General features: G+C 48.0%; 1 protein-coding gene across 3 annotated transcripts in view; it reads right to left on the reverse strand.

Annotated features, from left to right (window-relative positions):
- Positions 1–1,351: 1,351 nt before the first annotated feature.
- Positions 1,352–18,818, reverse strand: part of sec31b (SEC31 homolog B, COPII coat complex component) — a 29,125-nt gene continuing 11,658 nt past the window's right edge. For 2 of the 3 annotated variants that reach the window (XM_055229691.1, XM_055229692.1), the window contains 18 exons: positions 18,306–18,458; positions 16,287–16,517; positions 15,935–16,009; positions 12,849–12,941; positions 12,650–12,761; positions 11,656–11,834; positions 11,455–11,581; positions 10,287–10,432; positions 9,721–9,894; positions 9,272–9,415; positions 7,151–7,337; positions 6,431–6,940; positions 5,293–5,322; positions 3,924–3,982; positions 3,634–3,756; positions 3,125–3,244; positions 2,974–3,045; positions 1,352–2,565 (listed from right to left, as the gene is read on the reverse strand). In XM_055229691.1, coding sequence (XP_055085666.1) covers positions 2,386–2,565; positions 2,974–3,045; positions 3,125–3,244; positions 3,634–3,756; positions 3,924–3,982; positions 5,293–5,322; positions 6,431–6,940; positions 7,151–7,337; positions 9,272–9,415; positions 9,721–9,894; positions 10,287–10,432; positions 11,455–11,581; positions 11,656–11,834; positions 12,650–12,761; positions 12,849–12,941; positions 15,935–16,009; positions 16,287–16,517; positions 18,306–18,458 — 2,715 coding nt within the window. In that variant the 3' untranslated portion in view covers positions 1,352–2,385. The remainder of the gene's footprint in view (positions 2,566–2,973; positions 3,046–3,124; positions 3,245–3,633; positions 3,757–3,923; positions 3,983–5,292; positions 5,323–6,430; positions 6,941–7,150; positions 7,338–9,271; positions 9,416–9,720; positions 9,895–10,286; positions 10,433–11,454; positions 11,582–11,655; positions 11,835–12,649; positions 12,762–12,848; positions 12,942–15,934; positions 16,010–16,286; positions 16,518–18,305; positions 18,459–18,818) is intronic. The other variant, XM_033984326.2, reaches the window with a different exon arrangement.

Consider the following 18,818-nt stretch of genomic DNA (forward strand, 5'->3'; position numbering starts at 1 on the left):
CTGTTCTGTTGTGTTCAGTCTGAAGTCGTGTTAGAACTGAGTTAAATGTCAGAATGGCGTCACCAACAGGATCCTCCTCCATTCATCCTGTTCGACTCCAGCTCTGCACAGAAATATCATTGGTTGTGATTCCCACAGGTGAATGAAGTCGTTGTGTCCTCGGGCAGCGCACTCGCCCCCTGTGTGTGTGTGTGTGTGTGTGTGTGTGTGTGTGGGGGTGTGTGTGTGTGTGTGCATGTACACACACTGGTGTATGACAGTATTTCAAACAGAAACAGCAGTATAATGTAACGTGTTTAATATATTCACCTCCAGATTAATGTTTTTAAATGAGCAGAGTGAACAGTAGTAGTAGTAGTAGCAGTAGTAGTAATAGTTGTAGTAGCAGTAGTAGTTGTAGTAGTAGTAGTAGTAAAAGTAGTTGTTGTAGTAGCAGTAGTAGTAGTAGTAGCAGTAGTAGTAGCAGTAGTAGTAGTAGCAGTAGTAGTAGCCGTAGTAATAGTAGTAGTAGTAATAGCAGTAGTAGTAGCCGTAGTAGTAATAGTAGTAATAGTTGTTGTAGTAGCAGTAGCAGTAGTAGTAGTTGTAGTAGCAGTAGTAGTAGTAGTAGTAGTAGTAGTAGTAGTAGTAGCAGTAGTAGTAGCAGTAGTAGTAGTAGTAGTAGTAGTAGTAGTTGTAGTTGTAGTAGTTGTAGTACTTTTCTGTCGTGGGCCAATAAAACTTTCACTGATTTGAAGTTTGTAAAAATCCACTTTTATTTGTAAAATGTTTCATCCACAGATAAAGTTGCAGTCATTTGTTTTGTTTTAGTTTCTTTCCTCGTTTCTGATTCTGTCGCTTTTGTTATTTGAGAATTTTAACATCAGCACCTCTGAGCTCAGGGAGGGCATCCGGCTTAAACGTGTCAGACATGAGGTTTAGAAACAACAAAATGTGACAAAAAAGTGGTTTTACCTTTAAACTGCATCATGTTGTAAAGATTTTTATCGTGTTAAGACTTTGTATTTATTAAGACGCAATAAATGGACAGTGTCAAAGTCGGAGGAAGGGCATCTGATTTAAAATGTGTTTATAATCCACGAGCCAATTCAAACCAAATAGTTTCAGTCATGTTCTAACACTGTGTCCTCCTCAAACACACACTGGAGTTGTGTTTTGTTTCATTCACATGTTTGACTCACTCTTTATTATTAGTCTGTGACATCTACAAGTCTGTTCCACCTTGTGATGTCATCAAGTGGGAGTTTTCAAGTGAACTCCTCCCACTTTTATCTTGAGTTCAGTCGAGATAAGAGACGACTCCAGGACTGAAACGAGCCAAATGATTCTATAAATGAAGGTGTGTGAGTTTAAAAACACAGTGGAGCACTTCCTGTATCACCACACGATGACATCACAAGGTGGAACAGAGCGTTTTCAGTCTGAGAGAAGAAGGGTTTGTGTGTTAAACGTGTGAGAATGAAACAAAACACAACTCTAGGTCTGTGTGTGAGCAACATTAGAGCAGATCAGAGGACGCTTTAAAATGACACGGATAAACTGTTGTGCCACTTTAATATTGACTCCGCCCTCTGCTCCGCCCTCTGCCCCGAGTTGTATAAATGTGCTTATTCCAAACCAGGGCTGTACTTAAAATGAAACAAAAACAATCAAAATACATTCACTTCATCTTAAACTCACCACAGTCTCGATCCATAATATTTATTCTATTATTACTTCCCACATTTATTTTTTTTGTTTTTCAAAGTTCTGCAAACGCAAACGTACAAAATACAAAAAGAAAATAAAAATCTAAACAAGTTAAAGACACACTACGTAACCTTTCTGCTCGTTTCCGCGGAGATGTCACCGCTTCACTCGCGACGTCCCGCAGTACGGCGTTAAACTCAAACGCGTGGGGGGCGACGCCGGGCGAGGTTACGGGTCAGCTCTGTGGAGAGGCGGTCGGGCGTTAATGCCGTACTGCGGAACATTCCCAGCAGAGCGGTCACGTCTCCATGGCGGCAACGCTCCATCGACGAAGTTACATTAAAAAAAAAAAAAAAAAAAAAAAGGAGGTAGGGCATCTGATTTAAACCGTACGCCAAATCGACACGCGGGATTTTGAAATGATAACAATGAAGCGAGACGGGTAAATGCCGGACTGCGGGACATTCCGAGCAAATCTCAATCTCCAGGGCGGCAGAAAAGTTCCGTAATGAACCTTTAAGTCATTTGAGCTCCTATTATTTCTATCCGTTTTGCTGCCGTGTTTTTAGCGGAGTGTCGCCGCGCCGAAAAACAAACAAACAGGAAATAAATATACAACATGTGACTTTAACACTGTGGCCTGGAGGCAGAGCGCCCCCCTGTGGTCGCCTGCCCCCCGGCGTCCGTCCCCCGCCGCTACACCCCGAGGCGCGTGGCGATGGTCATCAGGACTTTGAGGATGGGCATGAACCCGGAGATCTCGCTGAAGTTGCTGCTGCTGACGATCTGAGTGTGGACCTCCAGACCGCGCTGGTAACTCTGCGCCGCCACACAGCGACTGATCTCATGAAGCCCGTTTAAGATGTGAGGAGACAGCTACGGACACACGAGAGGTCAGAGGGCACGAGAGGTCAGAGGAGACAGCTACGGACACACGAGAGGTCAGAGGGCACGAGAGGTCAGAGGAGACAGCTACGGACACACGAGAGGTCAGAGGGCACGAGAGGTCAGAGGAGACAGCTATGGACACACGAGAGGTCAGAGGGCACGAGAGGTCAGAGGAGACAGCTACGGACACACGAGAGGTCAGAAGACGAGGGGTCAGAGGGCAGGAGGGGTCAGAGGAGACAAGGGGTCAGAGGAGACGAGGGGTCAGAGGAGACGAGGGGTCAGAGGAGACGAGGGGTCAGAGGGCAGGAGGGGTCAGAGGGGACTCAGCTGGACTCAAACCAGTATCACGTTGAACAGTTTGGTCTAAATAATGTCACGTCTTTAAATTCTTACCGACTGATCTCTGAGCTTGTCGTAGAGCGAGCCCAGCCTCTTCGCCGCGTCGTCCAGTTTCCTCTTGGTTTGCTGTGATCAAAACAGACTCATTACTTCACACACGCTGCGTCGGGTTTGTGGAGGGCCGTCTCATATTTGTGCCACTCACCGGGTCTCCCGCCGCGAGCTGACACCTCTGGACCAAACTGTCGAACGTGGACTTCAGGACCAAATGTTCAGAGGGGATCTCCTTCTGCTCCACGCGCTCGGCGGGTAACTGCTGCAGGAGCTGAGGGCAAACGACAGCGGGAACAGAGGAAGCCTTTGTTTTTTTAACAGTAGATGGCAGATGTCACCCGGCCCCTCCCACTCTCCCCTTCACCCGGCCCCTCCCACTCTCCCCTTCACCTGGCCCCTCCCACTCTCCCCTTCACCTGGCCCCTCCCACTCTCCTCACACCCGGCCCCTCCCACTCTCCTCACACCCGGCCCCTCACACTCTCCTCACACCCGGCCCCTCACACTCTCCTCACACCCGGCCCCTCCCACTCTCCTCTCACCCGGCCCCTCCCACTCTCCTCACACCCGGCCCCTCACACCTGAGTTTGCCATGTCCAGACTGTAGAGCCTGTAGAGTCTCAGTCTGGCTGCCAGGCTGTAAAAGCGGCGGTGTACAGACCTGTACAGTGGGCTCCTGGGGGGCCCCTGGAGGCACCTGTGTGTGGAGGTCCTGGGGCTGAGGGGCCTCGTAGCCCATCACAGGAGCAGTGATCGGGGCAGGAGGGGTGTAGTTATCTGGGACCTGGAACACAGATACAACTAAAGTCTTATCCCAACTGACCAGCAGAGGGAGCACTAACTATCAACTACATGAAGTTTAAGATCCAGGGTCAGGGGTCAGGGGTCGGGGAGCTGCAGGTGAGTCAGGGGCTAGGAGTCAGGGACCAGGAGTCAGGGGCTAGGAGTCACCTTCTTCTTCCTGGGCCCTCCTCTCACGGCTGGAGGGTCGTTCCATCCTTCCTGTGGCCCTGAACAAACACAAAAACACTTTTAAATGACGTCAGAATATAAACAGTGTGCGGATACGTGCCAAAGTGCACAAAGACCTTCAAATCTGAAAAATATCCAGACAGCATCAGAGCGTCCTTTAAAGTCTATGGGACGCTCTGTTAGCGCTTCCAGAACGCAGCTAACTTTCACTATAAAGTCCTACCACAGACTGTAAATGGAAGAGAACTGGGGAAAAGCGTCCGATTTGTCTGTTATTAATGTTCATATTTTAATTTACAGACACAACAGAGAAATACAAACCCCAGGATCATGAAGAGGGTTAATACGAACATTTAAGATCAGAATGAGTCTGAAGCAGCAGAGACAGAGAGAGGACACAGTTTAAAAAAAAACAACAAAAAACTAAAATGAAAAAAAAAAAAAAAAAAGCAAAACTAAAATGACAAAAAAAAAAACCTCAAAAAAACAAGCAAAAAAAAAAACAACAACCCAAAACACCTCAAAATATAAAAAAAAACTAAAAAAAAAAAAGAAAATAAAGAAAATAAACTAAAAAAAACGACAACCTGAAAATAACCAAAAATAAATAAATGATAATAAGGATCATGTAGAGGGTTAATACGAACATTTAAGATCAAAATGAGTCTGAAGCAGCAGAGACAGAGAGAGGACACAGTTTATAAAAAAAAAAAAAACAAAACCAAAAAAAAACAACTAAAATGACAAAACCAAAAAACAACTTAAAATTACAAAAAAAAAAAAAACTCAAAAAAACAAACAAGCAAAAAAACAAAAACCTCCTCAAAATATAAAAAAAACTCAAAATAAAGAAAATAAACTAAAAAAACCAACCTGAAAATAACCAAAAATAAATAAATAAATGATAATACCAAAATTTACTAAAAAAAAGAGCAAAATAACAAAAATAAAAAAGTAAAAAAAACAACAAAAAAACAACTAAAAATAACAAAAAAATAATGAACCCCAGGATCATGTAGAGGGTTAATACAAACATTTAAGAACAAAATGAGTCTGAAGCAGCAGAGACAGAGAGAGGACACGTTCACTTCCTGTCTGGCGGCGGCGGCTAGCAGGTTAGCTATGTGCATCTATATAAACAGTCTGTGGTTCTATCAAAGCAGATGCAGCGTGCTCCGCACACTCCGCACACTCCGAAGTGACCACACAACTCCAGGTCATCACAGGATACAAGACGGTGACGTGATCTGATCTAACCCTTATTTTTGAGTAAGATTTGGAGATGATCCTGGAGTCGTTTGGTCACTTCCCGCACGTTTTCACTCCGGTCTCATTCTAAACCTGTCACCTGTCGACGAGTTCAGCCACGGGAACACGCCTGGAAGTCACATGAGCACCACATTATACACAACAACACTTACATGTACAAAAGGAAAAATGAGAGTCAGGACGGGGAGCTGCAGGCGGGTTAAGGGTCAGGGTTCAGGGGTCAGGCAGTGGGCCACAAACAATAACATCGTTTACTGTGATAAAAATGATCGACAATAATCGTTGGGACATTTTATATAATGGAGATCGTCGCTGTTATGTCACCAGAATGTGCAGAAAAAACGACTTATCCACAGGGGAGTCCTCGGGGGGGACAAAGGGGTCTGCTGTCCCGGGGTTTAGGGGACAGAATTGGACGCCCTCGTGAGACTTTTTGCCCCTGACCCTTAAAACTCCAGTTGACGGCCCTGCTCATCCAGAGTATTCTCTAGATCGTAGTTGTTTTCGCTGATGACAAAGTACAAGACTAAAACAGTTCTTTAAACTTTCAACTTATTCATAATTTATTTGAAATTATAATTATTAATATTCAGAACATTATCCTGATATAATCTTTAATCGCAGTTATTTTGACCGTGATAATCGTGACACCGGATTGTAATATCGTCCCAGGCCTAGTGGACAAGGAGCAGCGAGCGGGTTAGCAGGTCAGGGGTCAGAGGTCAGGAGCAGCGAGCGGGTTAGCAGGTCAGGGGTCAGAGGTCAGGAGCAGCGAGCGGGTTAGCGGGTCAGGGGTCAGGAGCAGCGAGCGGGTTAGCGGGTCAGAGGTCAGGGGTCAGGAGCAGCGAGTGGGTTAACAGGTCGGGGTCAGAGGTCAGGAGCAGCGAGTGGGTTAGCAGGTCGGGGTCAGAGGTCAGGAGCAGCGAGCGGGTTAGCAGGTCAGGGGTCAGGAGCAGCGAGCGGGTTAGCAGGTCAGGGGTCAGGAGCAGCGAGCGGGTTAGCAGGTCAGAGGTCAGGGGTCAGGAGCAGCGGGTGGGTTAGCAGGTCAGAGGTCAGGAGCTGCGGGTGGGTTAGCAGGTCAGGGGTCAGGGGTCAGGAGGTCGGGTGGATGTCACTGACCACAGGTTAAACTCAAAGCAAACTGAGCATTTCATTTCTTGTCCGATGGCTCTCGATGAAACGATATTAAACTACAGACTTTAAAATCCCAGACTGACCTGTGGGGGGAGGGGGCATGGTCGCCGCAGGAGCTCCGGGTCCCCCCTGTGGGTACCCCGCTCCCATGGGGGTGAAGGGGGCCCCGGGCATCGCGGGGGCCGGTCCCTGCTGAGTATGGATGGCGCCGGGGTACATGGGCACGGGCGCTCCGGGCTGAGAGCTGGGGGGCGCTACAGGACCGGAGGGCAGAGAGGTGGAGGGCATGAAGGCGGTGGGAGGGACGCCTGGAGGTTGGAGGGGTCCCGAGAGAGACGAAGGGGGCCCAGACATGGAAGAAGGGGGCATCGACATCGAGGAGGGGGGTCCCGACAGAGAGGAGGGGCGGCCGGAGAGGGACGAGGGGGGCATTGACATAGAGGAGGGGGGCATTGACATAGAGGAGGGGGGCATTGACATAGAGGAGGGGGGCATTGACATAGAGGAGGGGGGCATGTTAGGTCCTGGAGGAGGGGGGAAGGAGGACGGCGCTCCCACGGGCTGAGGCTGGAATGGCGGCTGAGGAATGAAACCTGCGGAAGAGAAAATATGAATCTCGTTAATGCAATGTGTAAATCTACCCATCTAGAAAACAGGAAGTACTTTGTTGAAATTGGAAAATGTGTCTCAGATAAAATGTCCCTGAGCTGTGGGGTGCCCCAGGGGTCAATCCTGGGACCCCTGTTGTTCAGCTTTTTGTCACATAATCCATAATAATCATATAGTTGAATGAAAAGTGGGACCTGGTGCAGGGGGGTGCTGGGGGTAGGACGGCCTCATCTGTCTAGGCGCAGAGGGGTTCATCCCGAGGCCACCAGGGGGCAGACCTGGGCCGGTGTTGGAAGTAGGAGACTGAGGCGTGAAGAGGGAGGGCATCTGGGGCATCTGGGGCATTTGAGGCGGCTGAGGGGGCTGCGGCTGGTACTGACCCTGGATCAGAGAAGGACAAACACGAGCAAATAACGACATGTGCAGATTTAAAGTGTAGAAAATAAGGACTAAAGTGGGACTAAAGTGGGACTAGAGCGGGACTAGAGCGGGACGAGAGCGGGACGAGAGCGGGGCCAGAGAGGGACCAGAGCGGGACTAGAGCGGGACCAGAGAGGGACTAGAGCGGGACGAGAGCGGGGACTAGAGCGGGACTAGAGCGGGACCAGAGTGGGGACTAGAGCGGGGCCAGAGAGGGACTAGAGCGGGACGAGAGCGGAGACTAGAGCGGGACTAGAGCGGGACTAGAGCGGAGACTAGAGCGGGACTAGAGCGGGACCAGAGCGGGACCAGAGCGGGACCAGAGCGGGACCAGAGCGGGGACTAGAGCGGGGCCAGAGAGGGACTAGAGCGGGACGAGAGCGGGGACTAGAGCGGGACTAGAGCGGGACCAGAGTGGGGACTAGAGCGGGGCCAGAGAGGGACCAGAGCGGGACTAGAGCGGGGCCAGAGAGGGACTAGAGCGGGACGAGAGCGGGGACTAGAGCGGGACTAGAGCGGGACCAGAGTGGGGCCAGAGAGGGACTAGAGCGGGACGAGAGCGGAGACTAGAGCGGGACTAGAGCGGGACCAGAGCGGGACCAGAGCGGGACCAGAGCGGGACCAGAGCGGGGACTAGAGCGGGGACTAGAGCGGGACCAGAGCGCGGGACTACAGCGGGACTACAGCGGGACTACAGCGGGACCAGAGCGGGACCAGAGCGGGACTAGAGCGGGGCCAGAGAGGGACCAGAGCAGGACCAGAGCAGGGCCAGAGCGGGACCAGAGCGGGACTAGAGCGGGACCAGAGAGGGACTAGAGTGGGAGCAGAGCGGGAGCAGAGCGGGACCAGAGCGGGGACTAGAGCGGGGACTAGAGCGGGACGAGAGCGGGACGAGAGCGGGACGAGAGCGGGACCAGAGCGGGACGAGAGCGGGACAAGAGCGGGACGAGAGCGGGGACTAGAGCGGGGAGACTAGAGCGGGGAGACTAGAGCGGGACGAGAGCGGGGACTAGAGCGGGGACTAGAGCGGGACCAGAGCGGGACGAGAGCGGGACGAGAGCGGGACGAGAGCGGGACCAGAGCGGGGCCAGAGCGGGGCCAGAGAGGGACTAGAGCGGGACGAGAGCGGGACTAGAGTCCATAGGGCTAAACAAGGACTAAACAAGGACCAGACCAGGACCAAACCAAGTCTAGAAAAGACTTTAACTGGGCTCAAAGTGTGAGTAAGATCACAGATTATTCAAAGCTCCTCTATTACACTAACCTGACTCTTGTAGCTTTAATCCATGTTCTAATGTTTCCTCCTCAAAAACAGACCTGGAGTTGTGTTTTGTTTCATTCACACACGTCACAGACTAATAATAAAGTGTGACTCAAACATCTCCTTTTACCTTTAGTTCAGTAGAGCTGAAATGATCCAAATGATTCGAGTGAAGGTGTGTGGAGTCACCACATGATGACATCACAAGGTGGAACAGAGTGTTTTCAGTTTGAGAGAAGAACTCGGCCTAAATCTGCAGGTTTGTGCGTTAAACATGTGAGAATGAAACAAAACACAACTCCAGGATACAGATCAGAGAATAGTGTAACACGGCCCTTTAAAGTGCTGTGTTACGTTACACAGGATGAAAGAAAATACAACATTTTTCATGACTTTTACATCTTTACGCATTTTAGATGGAGGCAAATACAATTGTCTTTAACCCCAGCTCTGACATCACTCACACGGAGCTTAGAATCCGCTCTTGATCTGTCAGATTTTGTGATGACTTCCGCAGTTATATTCAATTCACATTTGCCTCCATGTGAGAATTTTGTTTTTTAAGGGTCTATAAAAGGGAGAACAACAGTGATTTAAAACAAAACTAGAGCAGACATGAGTTTATCGACTGTACCATGGTGTGTGCTTTGGGCGCAGAGGGCTGAGGGGCGGGGGCCGGGGCGGGTTTGGCTGCGGGCTGGTTGGGTCTGGAGGAGTAGTTGGGCGTTCCCTCTCCCTGAGCGTGGAACAGACGATCTTTGAGCATCTTGATACTGATCTGAAGAGAAACAGGAACCAGCAGAGGATTAAATGTGTGAAAAGTGTTGTGTTCAGCGAGCAAACAGTTACGGGGCGGTGTTACATGAGCCACGCACGCCCCAGGGGAAGCCCGTCACTCACAAGAGGAGACGATTTACAAGGTCATGCCCAAAGACACAACAGCAGCAATATGGCCCTGTTCACTTCATCTACAAACCCAAGCTAAAGGGCAGAACACAGCAAAACCAGGTCCACCCAGTAAACCTAAACGCAGCAGAAGGACGGAGCGTGGCGTCCTCGTGCACGTCACAGGACGCTCCGTACCTCCTCGGAGTTCTCCGGCAGGTAGGCCGCGGCGATGGAGAGACTGCCCTCTGCTGCCAGGATGCCGGCGTAGCGCGTGAGTTTGTCGGCCAGGATCGGGCTCTGGACCGAGACTTCGCCGTTTCTGAGACGCTCGATGGACTTTCGCAGCATCATGACCTTCTCCACGAGATCCTGGAGAGACGGTTACAGAATCAGATTATTGGAATAAACACAACAGAGCGCGTTTGTAACTTTAATACGCAATCATAAAGGTTAAAAGTGCTGCCACGTGCTTGTCTCCGTGGAGATGTTACGGTTTCGCCTGTAATGTTCCACAGTATGGCATTTAACTCGTCTATTTCAATGGAGACAAACTGTTAAAAGCACAGGGCCTGGAAACGTTCCGTAATGCAACTTAAAACTTAGGAGTGTCATCATAAAAAGGTCAGAAAAGGTTGAAGCTGGAATCTATCATCAATACATCTATAAACCGTAAAAGACTAAATGTAAATCATAATCTTGTGCATCGTGCGTCTTAACGTGTGACTGGTTAAATTAAACTGTATTCACGGGTCTGTCCTCACCTCCAGGCCCAGGGGGGAGGAGCAGTCTCGGTGCTGCGCCCAACACTCCACCAGCTTCTCGATGTTTCCAGAGCAAATGTAACAGAGACAGGCCTGAAGACAGCGCTTCTCCGTCTGCTCCGCCTCCAGACGAGCGCCCAGTGTGTCTGCGGAGAACGTGCAAACAGATGGAACGATACCCCACATGTCCACGTCACTGTCCCTGTAACGTAATGTGTCCTCTGCATGTGTCCTTCAGTGTCTCTGGGTTAAACGTGTCAGGAGCACTGGACACATCTCTAGACCTTAAGCTCGTCTTTAAATAGAGGAGCTGTTTGCATGTTCTCCCTGTGTCTGGGGTCGCTCTGTAAACTCCACAGACACAGGACTAAACGGTGCTTAACAAGTTACTACTTCATCTTTTAACTCCCGCTCTGGCCACGCTCTGGCCCCGCTCTGGCCCCGCTCTGGCCCCGCTCTGGCCCCGCTCTGGCCCCGCTCTGGCCCCGCTCTGGCCCCGCTCTGGCCCCGCTCTGGCCCCGCTCTGGCCCCGCTCCGGCCCCGCTCCGGCCCCGCTCCGGCCCCGCTCCGGCCCCGCTCCGGCCCCGCTCTAGTCCTGCTTTAGTCCCGCTCCGGTCCCACTTTAGTCCCACTTTAGTCCCACTTTAGTCCCACTTTAGTCCCACTTTAGTCCCGCTCCGGCCCCGCTCCGGCCCCGCTCCGGCCCCGCTCCGGCCCCGCTCCGGCCCCCGCTCCAGTCCCCGCTCCAGTCCCCGCTCCAGTCCCCGCTCCAGTCCCCGCTCCAGTCCCCGCTCCAGTCCCCGCTCCAGTCCCCGCTCCAGTCCCGCTCCAGTCCCGCTCTGGCCCCACTCCAGTCCCGCTCTAGTCCCGCTCTAGTCCCGCTCTAGTCCCGCTCTAGCCCCGCTCCAGTCCCGCTCCAGTCCCGCTCCAGTCCCGCTCCAGTCCCCGCTCCAGTCCCGCTCTGGCCCCACTCCAGTCCCGCTCTAGTCCCGCTCTAGTCCCGCTCTAGCCCCGCTCCAGTCCCGCTCCAGTCCCGCTCCAGTCCCGCTCCAGTCCCCGCTCCAGTCCCGCTCCAGTCCCACTTTAGTCCGCTCTACTTTAATTCCAAAACGATCAAAAGTGCGGTTCGTTTCCACATATTTGCAAACATAACGTGTGTGTAAAGTACCGCAGAGGTGGGCGAAGTCTTCCGGATGTGCGTAGGTCAGCAGAGCGGCCAGAGCCTCTTTCCAGTTGTCCAGCTCGCAGCTCTCCACGATGTCCCTCCAATTTTGGGTCACCACTGACGAGATGAGCTGAGGACGGCAGAGACACGGGGTCGTTAAGACGCTACGACCACGAGAGACGGCTCCGTACCGTTTGGTCTCACCATAGACACGCTGTTCTTCTGTTTGCTCAGATACTTCTGCTGCGTCTTCTTCAGCAGCTCCTCTCCTCCGCTGATCGCCAACAAAATGGCCTCCGCGTATCTGCCGTCGTTCAAACACAAATCCACCGCTCCCTCGAAGTTTCCCACCAGCAGCGCCTGACTGATCAAACCGTCTGTGTCTGGAACAAGAAATGGTTTACAAGATGGAAAAAAAAAACAAAAAACGTCAGGACGATAGATGAAAAAAGCCTTCAGGAATAAATAAAATAAACACAAACAAATAAAAAATAAAATAATCACAATAACTGGTACTGTACTTTTTACTTTTACTTCAGTACATTTGAGAGCAGTGTCTGTACTTTCTACTCCACTACATTTCTGAACAGGACTGAAAAGTAACAAGTACTTTTATTATAGTTTGAGACCTGCTGTTTATTTTTAACACGTTCAGAATGTTTATTTTTGTTTTTTCAAATAAAAACTAGAAACCATTTATTCGGTCGTTTCTGTTGAACAAAATTCAGCTCAAATATTTTGTACTTTTTACTCTTTAAGTACATTTTACTTCTTCCACTACTGTTCATGTGCTTGAGCTTCCTGTTCAAAGGCGCCATTTTGAGGACTTTTCACGTGAAGAAAAAAGAATATTAAGTTTTGAGTGGCACATTTTTATACTGACATGTTCAAATGTCACACGACCGAGCTTTAGGGGGGCAAACTCCTCGGCTGAAGCTAAAAGAGGGCAAAGAGGGCTGAGCCTGGGCAGGACTTGGACCGCAGGGAACACCAGGCGCCACAGGGGGGCAGCAGTGCTCGAGAGGAAACTGTCATTGTGTCCTAAGGCAAGACACTTCAGCCACACTGAGTAGTAAGAATGTGGAGTGTGCGTCGACAGGCTGTTAAGGGGTTTTGAACGTCTTAAACATCATTTTCTGTAGTAACTTTTCAAAATTCAACTGTTGCTTTTGTGACTAAACTAGATCAGATGTTTTACCGCATGAAACCGGGATCTGAAAGTTGGTCGTCTGTTTTGGAGTTTGGCTGAAGAAATCTGCGGGTGACACTGAGCCTGAGGTTGTAGCCGCAGCATCGGCATCCTCCGATCTCTGAAAAACAAAGACGCGTTTATAAAAATCTAAGGATTGACAAACATCGCACTTTTCTAAGTACAGAAACAATCGTAGGACACAGACCTCAGAGGAGAGCTGCAGCATTTTCTCCGCTAGGTCTTTGGCGTCGACGCCGTGTCCGTTCGCCTGGTAGTTTCGCCCCAGACACTTGGAAATCTGATAAATATATTTACATTTATTAGTCAAAACCACAGACTGTATAAAGAAGTGGACACAATAGTGAAATAAAAACCCCAGGATCATGTAGAGGGTTAATACGAACATTTAAGACCAGAATGAGTCTGAAGCAGCAGAGACAGAGAGAGGGGACAGAGGACACAAACTCAAAATAACAAAAAAAGAATATAACTAAAAAAACAACTTCAAAATAACAAAAAACAAATAAACAAATAAACTCAAAATAAAAAAAAAAAAACAAACAAAAAAAACAAAAACAAAAAAAAACTAAATCAAAAATAACTAAAATTAAAAAAAAAAAATATATATATATATAAAAAATAAAATAAAATAAAAAACAATAAAAAATAAAAAAAAATTAACCCCAGGATCATGTAGAGGGTTAATATGAAAACATTTAAGACCAAAACGAGTCTGAAGCAGCAGAGAGAGAGAGGACACAGTTTTCAAAAAACAAACTCAAAATAACAAAAAAAGAATATAACTAAAAAAACAACTTCAAAATAACAAAAAAAGAAAAAAAAACTAAACTAAAAAAACCCAACAACCTCAAAATAACTAAAATAAATAAATAAATAAATAAAAAAAAAAAAAAAATAATAATAATAATAATATAAAAAATTAAAGCCGCAAGCGGCATCGAACGGCCCTCGCGGGCCGTGCTTCGCACTAGGCCGGCCCCGCACTCCCTGTGGGTGGCGCTAACGCGCCACTTGTCCCTTTTTTATTGCGACTTTGGGCTGCACTTGTCACCAAACAAGTCAATTTGTGCTGATGCACAAAATGCAACAACATGGGTTTTCCAGGCATCGCCATGGCAACACCGTGCAAAATACAAACTTGGCCCCCCAGACTTTTTTGACGGGGATGACCTGAAGAATCACTGTGCCAAATTTTATGTTCGTCGTTGACGATAATAAGACGTTATAAGACTTTGAAATCTACGAAAATGTGGAAATTTTCCCATTAGGATAACATGTGCGCTTTCGCACATCACCATGGCAACCCAGTGAAAAATATGACTTGGGTCTGATTGACTTTTTTGATCAGGATGACATGAAGAGTCATTGTGCCAAATTTGACATTAATCCAAGAAACTAATATTTTTCCCATGAATGGGAAAAATTGTGAAGATTCCCATTAGGATAACATTGGCAGTTTGACGCATCGCCATGGCAACACGGTGCATAAAACGACATACGTCTGATTGACTTTATTGATTGGGATGACCCAATGGAATTTTGTGTCAAATTTGGTAACATTTGGGAAAACTAAATTTTCGGACCTCCATACAAATATATTAGATGTTCTGTAGGGGGCGCTATCGCGCCAATTTAAATTCTGTCATAATGAGTAGCTTTAGGCCCGAAAGTTTTACAACTGATTTGAATTTGACCAAAATCGGACTTTGCATGCGCAAACGGGAGCAAATTTTGACTTTTGAAAATTGCAAAAATTCCGATGGAATTTTGCGGCTTCGCCGCACGGAAACCGTAATAGGGATCATCATAAATTGGATAACTTTTGATGCCCCACTTGTCTAGATGATGTACAGTGAATTTCAGCCCTGCAGGTGAAGCGCCTTCAGAGGAGTTGATGAAAATGCGACGTCAGCGAAAACGCTGAGTCGGCATTTTGGAATTTTCAATCCAAGATGGCCGACTTCCGGTGCGTCAGAGGGCGTGGCCATAATAATCTTTTTTTTGGGGCATCACTTGAAGAATGCGTGTACCGAATTTCGTGGCTCTACGGCAAAGTTGACATCGGGACGTCTCCCATTGACGCAATGTATTTTGACTTTATCAGGGGGCGCTGCCGCGCCATTTTTTTATGCCCAATGATGCACCACATAAAAAAATAAATTTTTCGGCAGACCTGAATTTTGGGCAAAATTTGGTGAGTTTTTGAATATGTTCAGGGGGTCAAATTCCTGCTCAAAGTGCAGAAGAAAGAAGAAAAAAAAAAAAAAATAAAAATAATAATATTTTTAGCAAAAACAATATATCCGATAACATTAGAAACACATATCATACGTTTTTTGAAAGCTCTCGACCTTCCCCACGTTACCGTGGGGTCAATAGCGAATGACGAGCGCTAACGCGCTCGTCATTCGCCATGGCATCGGGGTCCGCCATTGACCTCCCATTGACTTCCATTCATTTTAGCAGTAACAAGTATGGCCCATGCCTGCGGCATGGGGGCTTGGATAGGGCTCGATGCCAGGAGTGTGTTTGGGGACATTAGCGCTTCGCGCTGCGTCAGCGTCAACATTGAGTCAATGGGCTTCGCCCATTGACTCAATGTTGACGCTGACATGCTAGCAAGAACAAATATGCATGTCCCATGCCTACGGCATGGGTTGCTAGGACACAGGAGTCTGTGCAGGGGGCGATGGGGGACGGCTCCTCCTATTGACTCCTGTTAACGCATGTCAGCGTCAACATCGAGTCAATGGGCTTCGCCCATTGACTCGATGTTGACGCTGACATGCTAGCAACAACAAATATGCAAACCCATGCCTACGGCATGGGTTGCTAGGACACAGGAGTCTGTGTAAGGTCGCGGTGCTGCCACGAAGTTGCGCGCTTCGCGCGCAACTTCGTGAAGACAGTCTGCAACGATGAGTGCTTCGCACTCATCGTTGCGGAAGCAATAGGCCCTACGCCCTGTAGGGGCTCGGGCCTAATAATAATAATAAAAAAATAATAAACCCCAGGATCATGTAGAGGGTTAATATGAAAACATTTAAGACCAAAATGAGTCTGAAGCAGCAGAGACAGAGAGAGGACAGAGGGGACAGTTTTTAATAGACAGTGAATCTGAGTGGATGGAGTCAGACAGACTCACTTCTCATTTGGAGCGCGGTGGCTAACAGGTTAGCCGTGTCCGTTTACACATACAGTACAGTCTATGGTAATAACTTCAAACCATGTGTTATGTTTTTTAAAGGGTTCATGTTAAAGTGAGCGCACCTTTAACTCCAGATCGTCTTTGCTGAATCCCAAAAGTCTGAGGAACTTGATACGAGCTTCATCTTCAAAATTAACCTGGAAAAAAAATACATTTACGTACAGACACGGTCACAAATGAAGCAGCTCAGTAGTTTGATTTTACACAAAAAGGCAAGAGTGAACTGGAAAGCTGTTGGCTAATGCTAATGCTAATGCTAAGTTTAACAGCACAAATCAGCTCATCTGTTGTAGTTCAGATACATCAGTTCTTTACAGTTAATTATTAAAATAAAGCTCAGATTAAAGTCTAACATCTGTAAAATAACAGATTTTTGATGTTTAAGTTTCTGTGGTGTTTCAGTGTTCGTCTGACCAGGAGAAACTTCCAGATGTCCTGCTCGGCATCGCTCTTGGCCTCTTGGATCTTGCTCTGGCAGTAGCTGTTGAACGCTCCGGTCTGCAGAGCCGTCTGGAGCTCTCTGGATCTCTGCAGGAACTCCGTCTCGGTGGTGACCTGGCTGAGGTGCACCTGCCTGGGCACAGACTGAGGACTCTGACCCGGCGGCAGCTTTGGGCACTCGAACGTCACCAACTTCCCCCCAAACTGAGAGACAAAACAGAACAGGGACATCTACCGTAAATTTGGGACTATAAGCCGTGACTTTCCCCCACGTTCTGAAGCTTATTTATAGAATTTTACTGGATAATGGCCACCGGGGGGCGCTCTCCAGCTGTAAACGTAAAAGTGAGACAGAGAATTCACTAGTTTTGATTTTTGTAACTGTCATTTTGCGGAAAAACACACGAAGAAACGGACACGATGCAGTTTTTAAGATAAAGAAGGAAATAGAGCCGCTGCACGTGAGCTCGGCATCAATGAATCCAACTCGGTCGATGTAAAAAGACGACAAAAGGAAATAAAAGCAGACGCCCGTGTTGGTGCAGCTTTATTTTCTAAACCTGCAGGTATATTCACCCCGTGTTGATGTCGTGTCGGTGCCAATCTTCAGTCACAGTTTAAAAAAAGCGTGTCCGTGCAGCGTCTTTCTGTGTAAATATCTCACGTTACAATATGAAAACCTGCGGCTCATATTCAGGCGCCGCTTATATACGGACAAAATGGACTTTCTTTTCAAATTTAGCAGGTGCGGCTCATATTCAGGTGAGCTCTTTAGTCCCATATTTTTACGGTAATAGAATTTAAAGGTCTCGTATTACGCAAAATGAACTCGTGTGAGCGTTAAGTCGTGTTCCAACGCCGTTAACGCGTCAAAAACAGACCTGGAGGTGCATTTTTTTGCTTCTTTCGCACACGTTTAACGCACAAACCCTGCAGATTTAGGCTGAAAACGCTCTGTTCCACCTTGTGATGTCATCATGTGGTGATACAGGAAGTGCTCCGCTGTGTTTTTAAACTCCACCTTCACTAGAATCATCTGGATCATTTCAGCTCCACTTAACTCGACCGAACTAAAGGTAAAAGGAGCTGTTCGCTTGAAAACTACCACTTCGTGACATCACAAGGTGGAACAGAGTGTTTTCAGTTTGAGAGAAGAACTCAGCCTAAATGTTCAGTTTGTGTTTGTGTGTGTTAAACGTGTGTGAATGAAACAAAAAAACACAACTCCAGGTCTGTGACGAGGAAACAGAACAGATCGTGTAATATGGGACCTTTAAAAGTAAACGCACTAAAACATGTGCGTCGAACTCAAGGCCCGGGGGCCAAATGCGGCCCGCCATGTCATTTTATGCGGCCTGCGAGAAAGTAAATTAAAAGGCATGACTGTCATTTTAAAATAAATCTATGCTGCGTACATTAACCATAAACTAATTAGATTATCCCAACAAGTGGAAATGAGAAATATTTGCAAATAATGATCCAAAAATGTTCAGGAAGAGGAAAATTGTAGGAATTTAAGGCCGTTTCAAAAAAAGGTGAAGGTGAATACAAGTTTGTGCTTCAAGGAGAAAAACCTGCATGTTTTTTGTGTTGTGAAAGGCAGTTGTGAAAGAGAAACGGTCTACGTCGGCATTTTGACTCCAAACACGGAGCCAAGTGTGCAAATGTTAGCCACACACTTTTAAAAATGTCTGTAACTGTGTATCCTCTGATAAACTGACACGTGAATAAGTAATAAATACGGAAAGAGTTGTTTACGTTTAGTGACGTTTATCCTGCCGCTCAGTCACACCTGGCCCTCGATGGCGGACATTTTGCTGATGTGGCCCTCGGTGAAAATGACTTTGACGCCTCTGATCTAAAATACACGCAGGGTTTTACGTTTCTAAAATTCTGTGTTCACTTTTTGGCATCGTGAGTTCGTTCTGTGAGACGACTGGACTTTTTAGCCCGTGTGGTTTTGTTTCGCACGAGCAGGAGGCGTGAGCTCACCCCGAACGAGGCCCCCACGGGTCGCCGGATCCACTTCGGAGGTTTCTTGAGCGGCGGGACGATGGTGGTCTGAGTCTGAGGCTGAGGCACCTGGAGCGGGGGCAGCATCTGACCTGTGCCGAACGGATCCATGGAGTCAAAGGACGAGGAGATCTGCGGAGGAGCGAGGAGAACACAAGAGGTTTAAAGACTCAAAGGACAAGGAGATCTGCGGAGGAGCGAGGAGAAAACACACGAGATTTAAAGACTCAAAGGACGAGGAGATCTGCGGAGGAACGAGGAGAAAACACACGAGATTTAAAGACTCAAAGGACGAGGAGATCTGCGGAGGAGCGAGGAGAAAATATGAGAATTAAAGACTCAAAGGACGAGGAGATCTGTGGAGGAGCGAGGAGAACACACACGAGATTTAAAGACTCAAAGGACGAGGAGATCTGCGGAGGAGCGAGGAGAAAACATGAGATTTAAAGACTCAAAGGACGAGGAGATCTGCGGAGGAGCGAGGAGAAAACA

This window comes from Periophthalmus magnuspinnatus, chromosome 19 (assembly GCF_009829125.3).
Source record: "Periophthalmus magnuspinnatus isolate fPerMag1 chromosome 19, fPerMag1.2.pri, whole genome shotgun sequence".
In the NCBI taxonomy this organism is placed as follows: domain Eukaryota; kingdom Metazoa; phylum Chordata; class Actinopteri; order Gobiiformes; family Gobiidae; genus Periophthalmus; species Periophthalmus magnuspinnatus.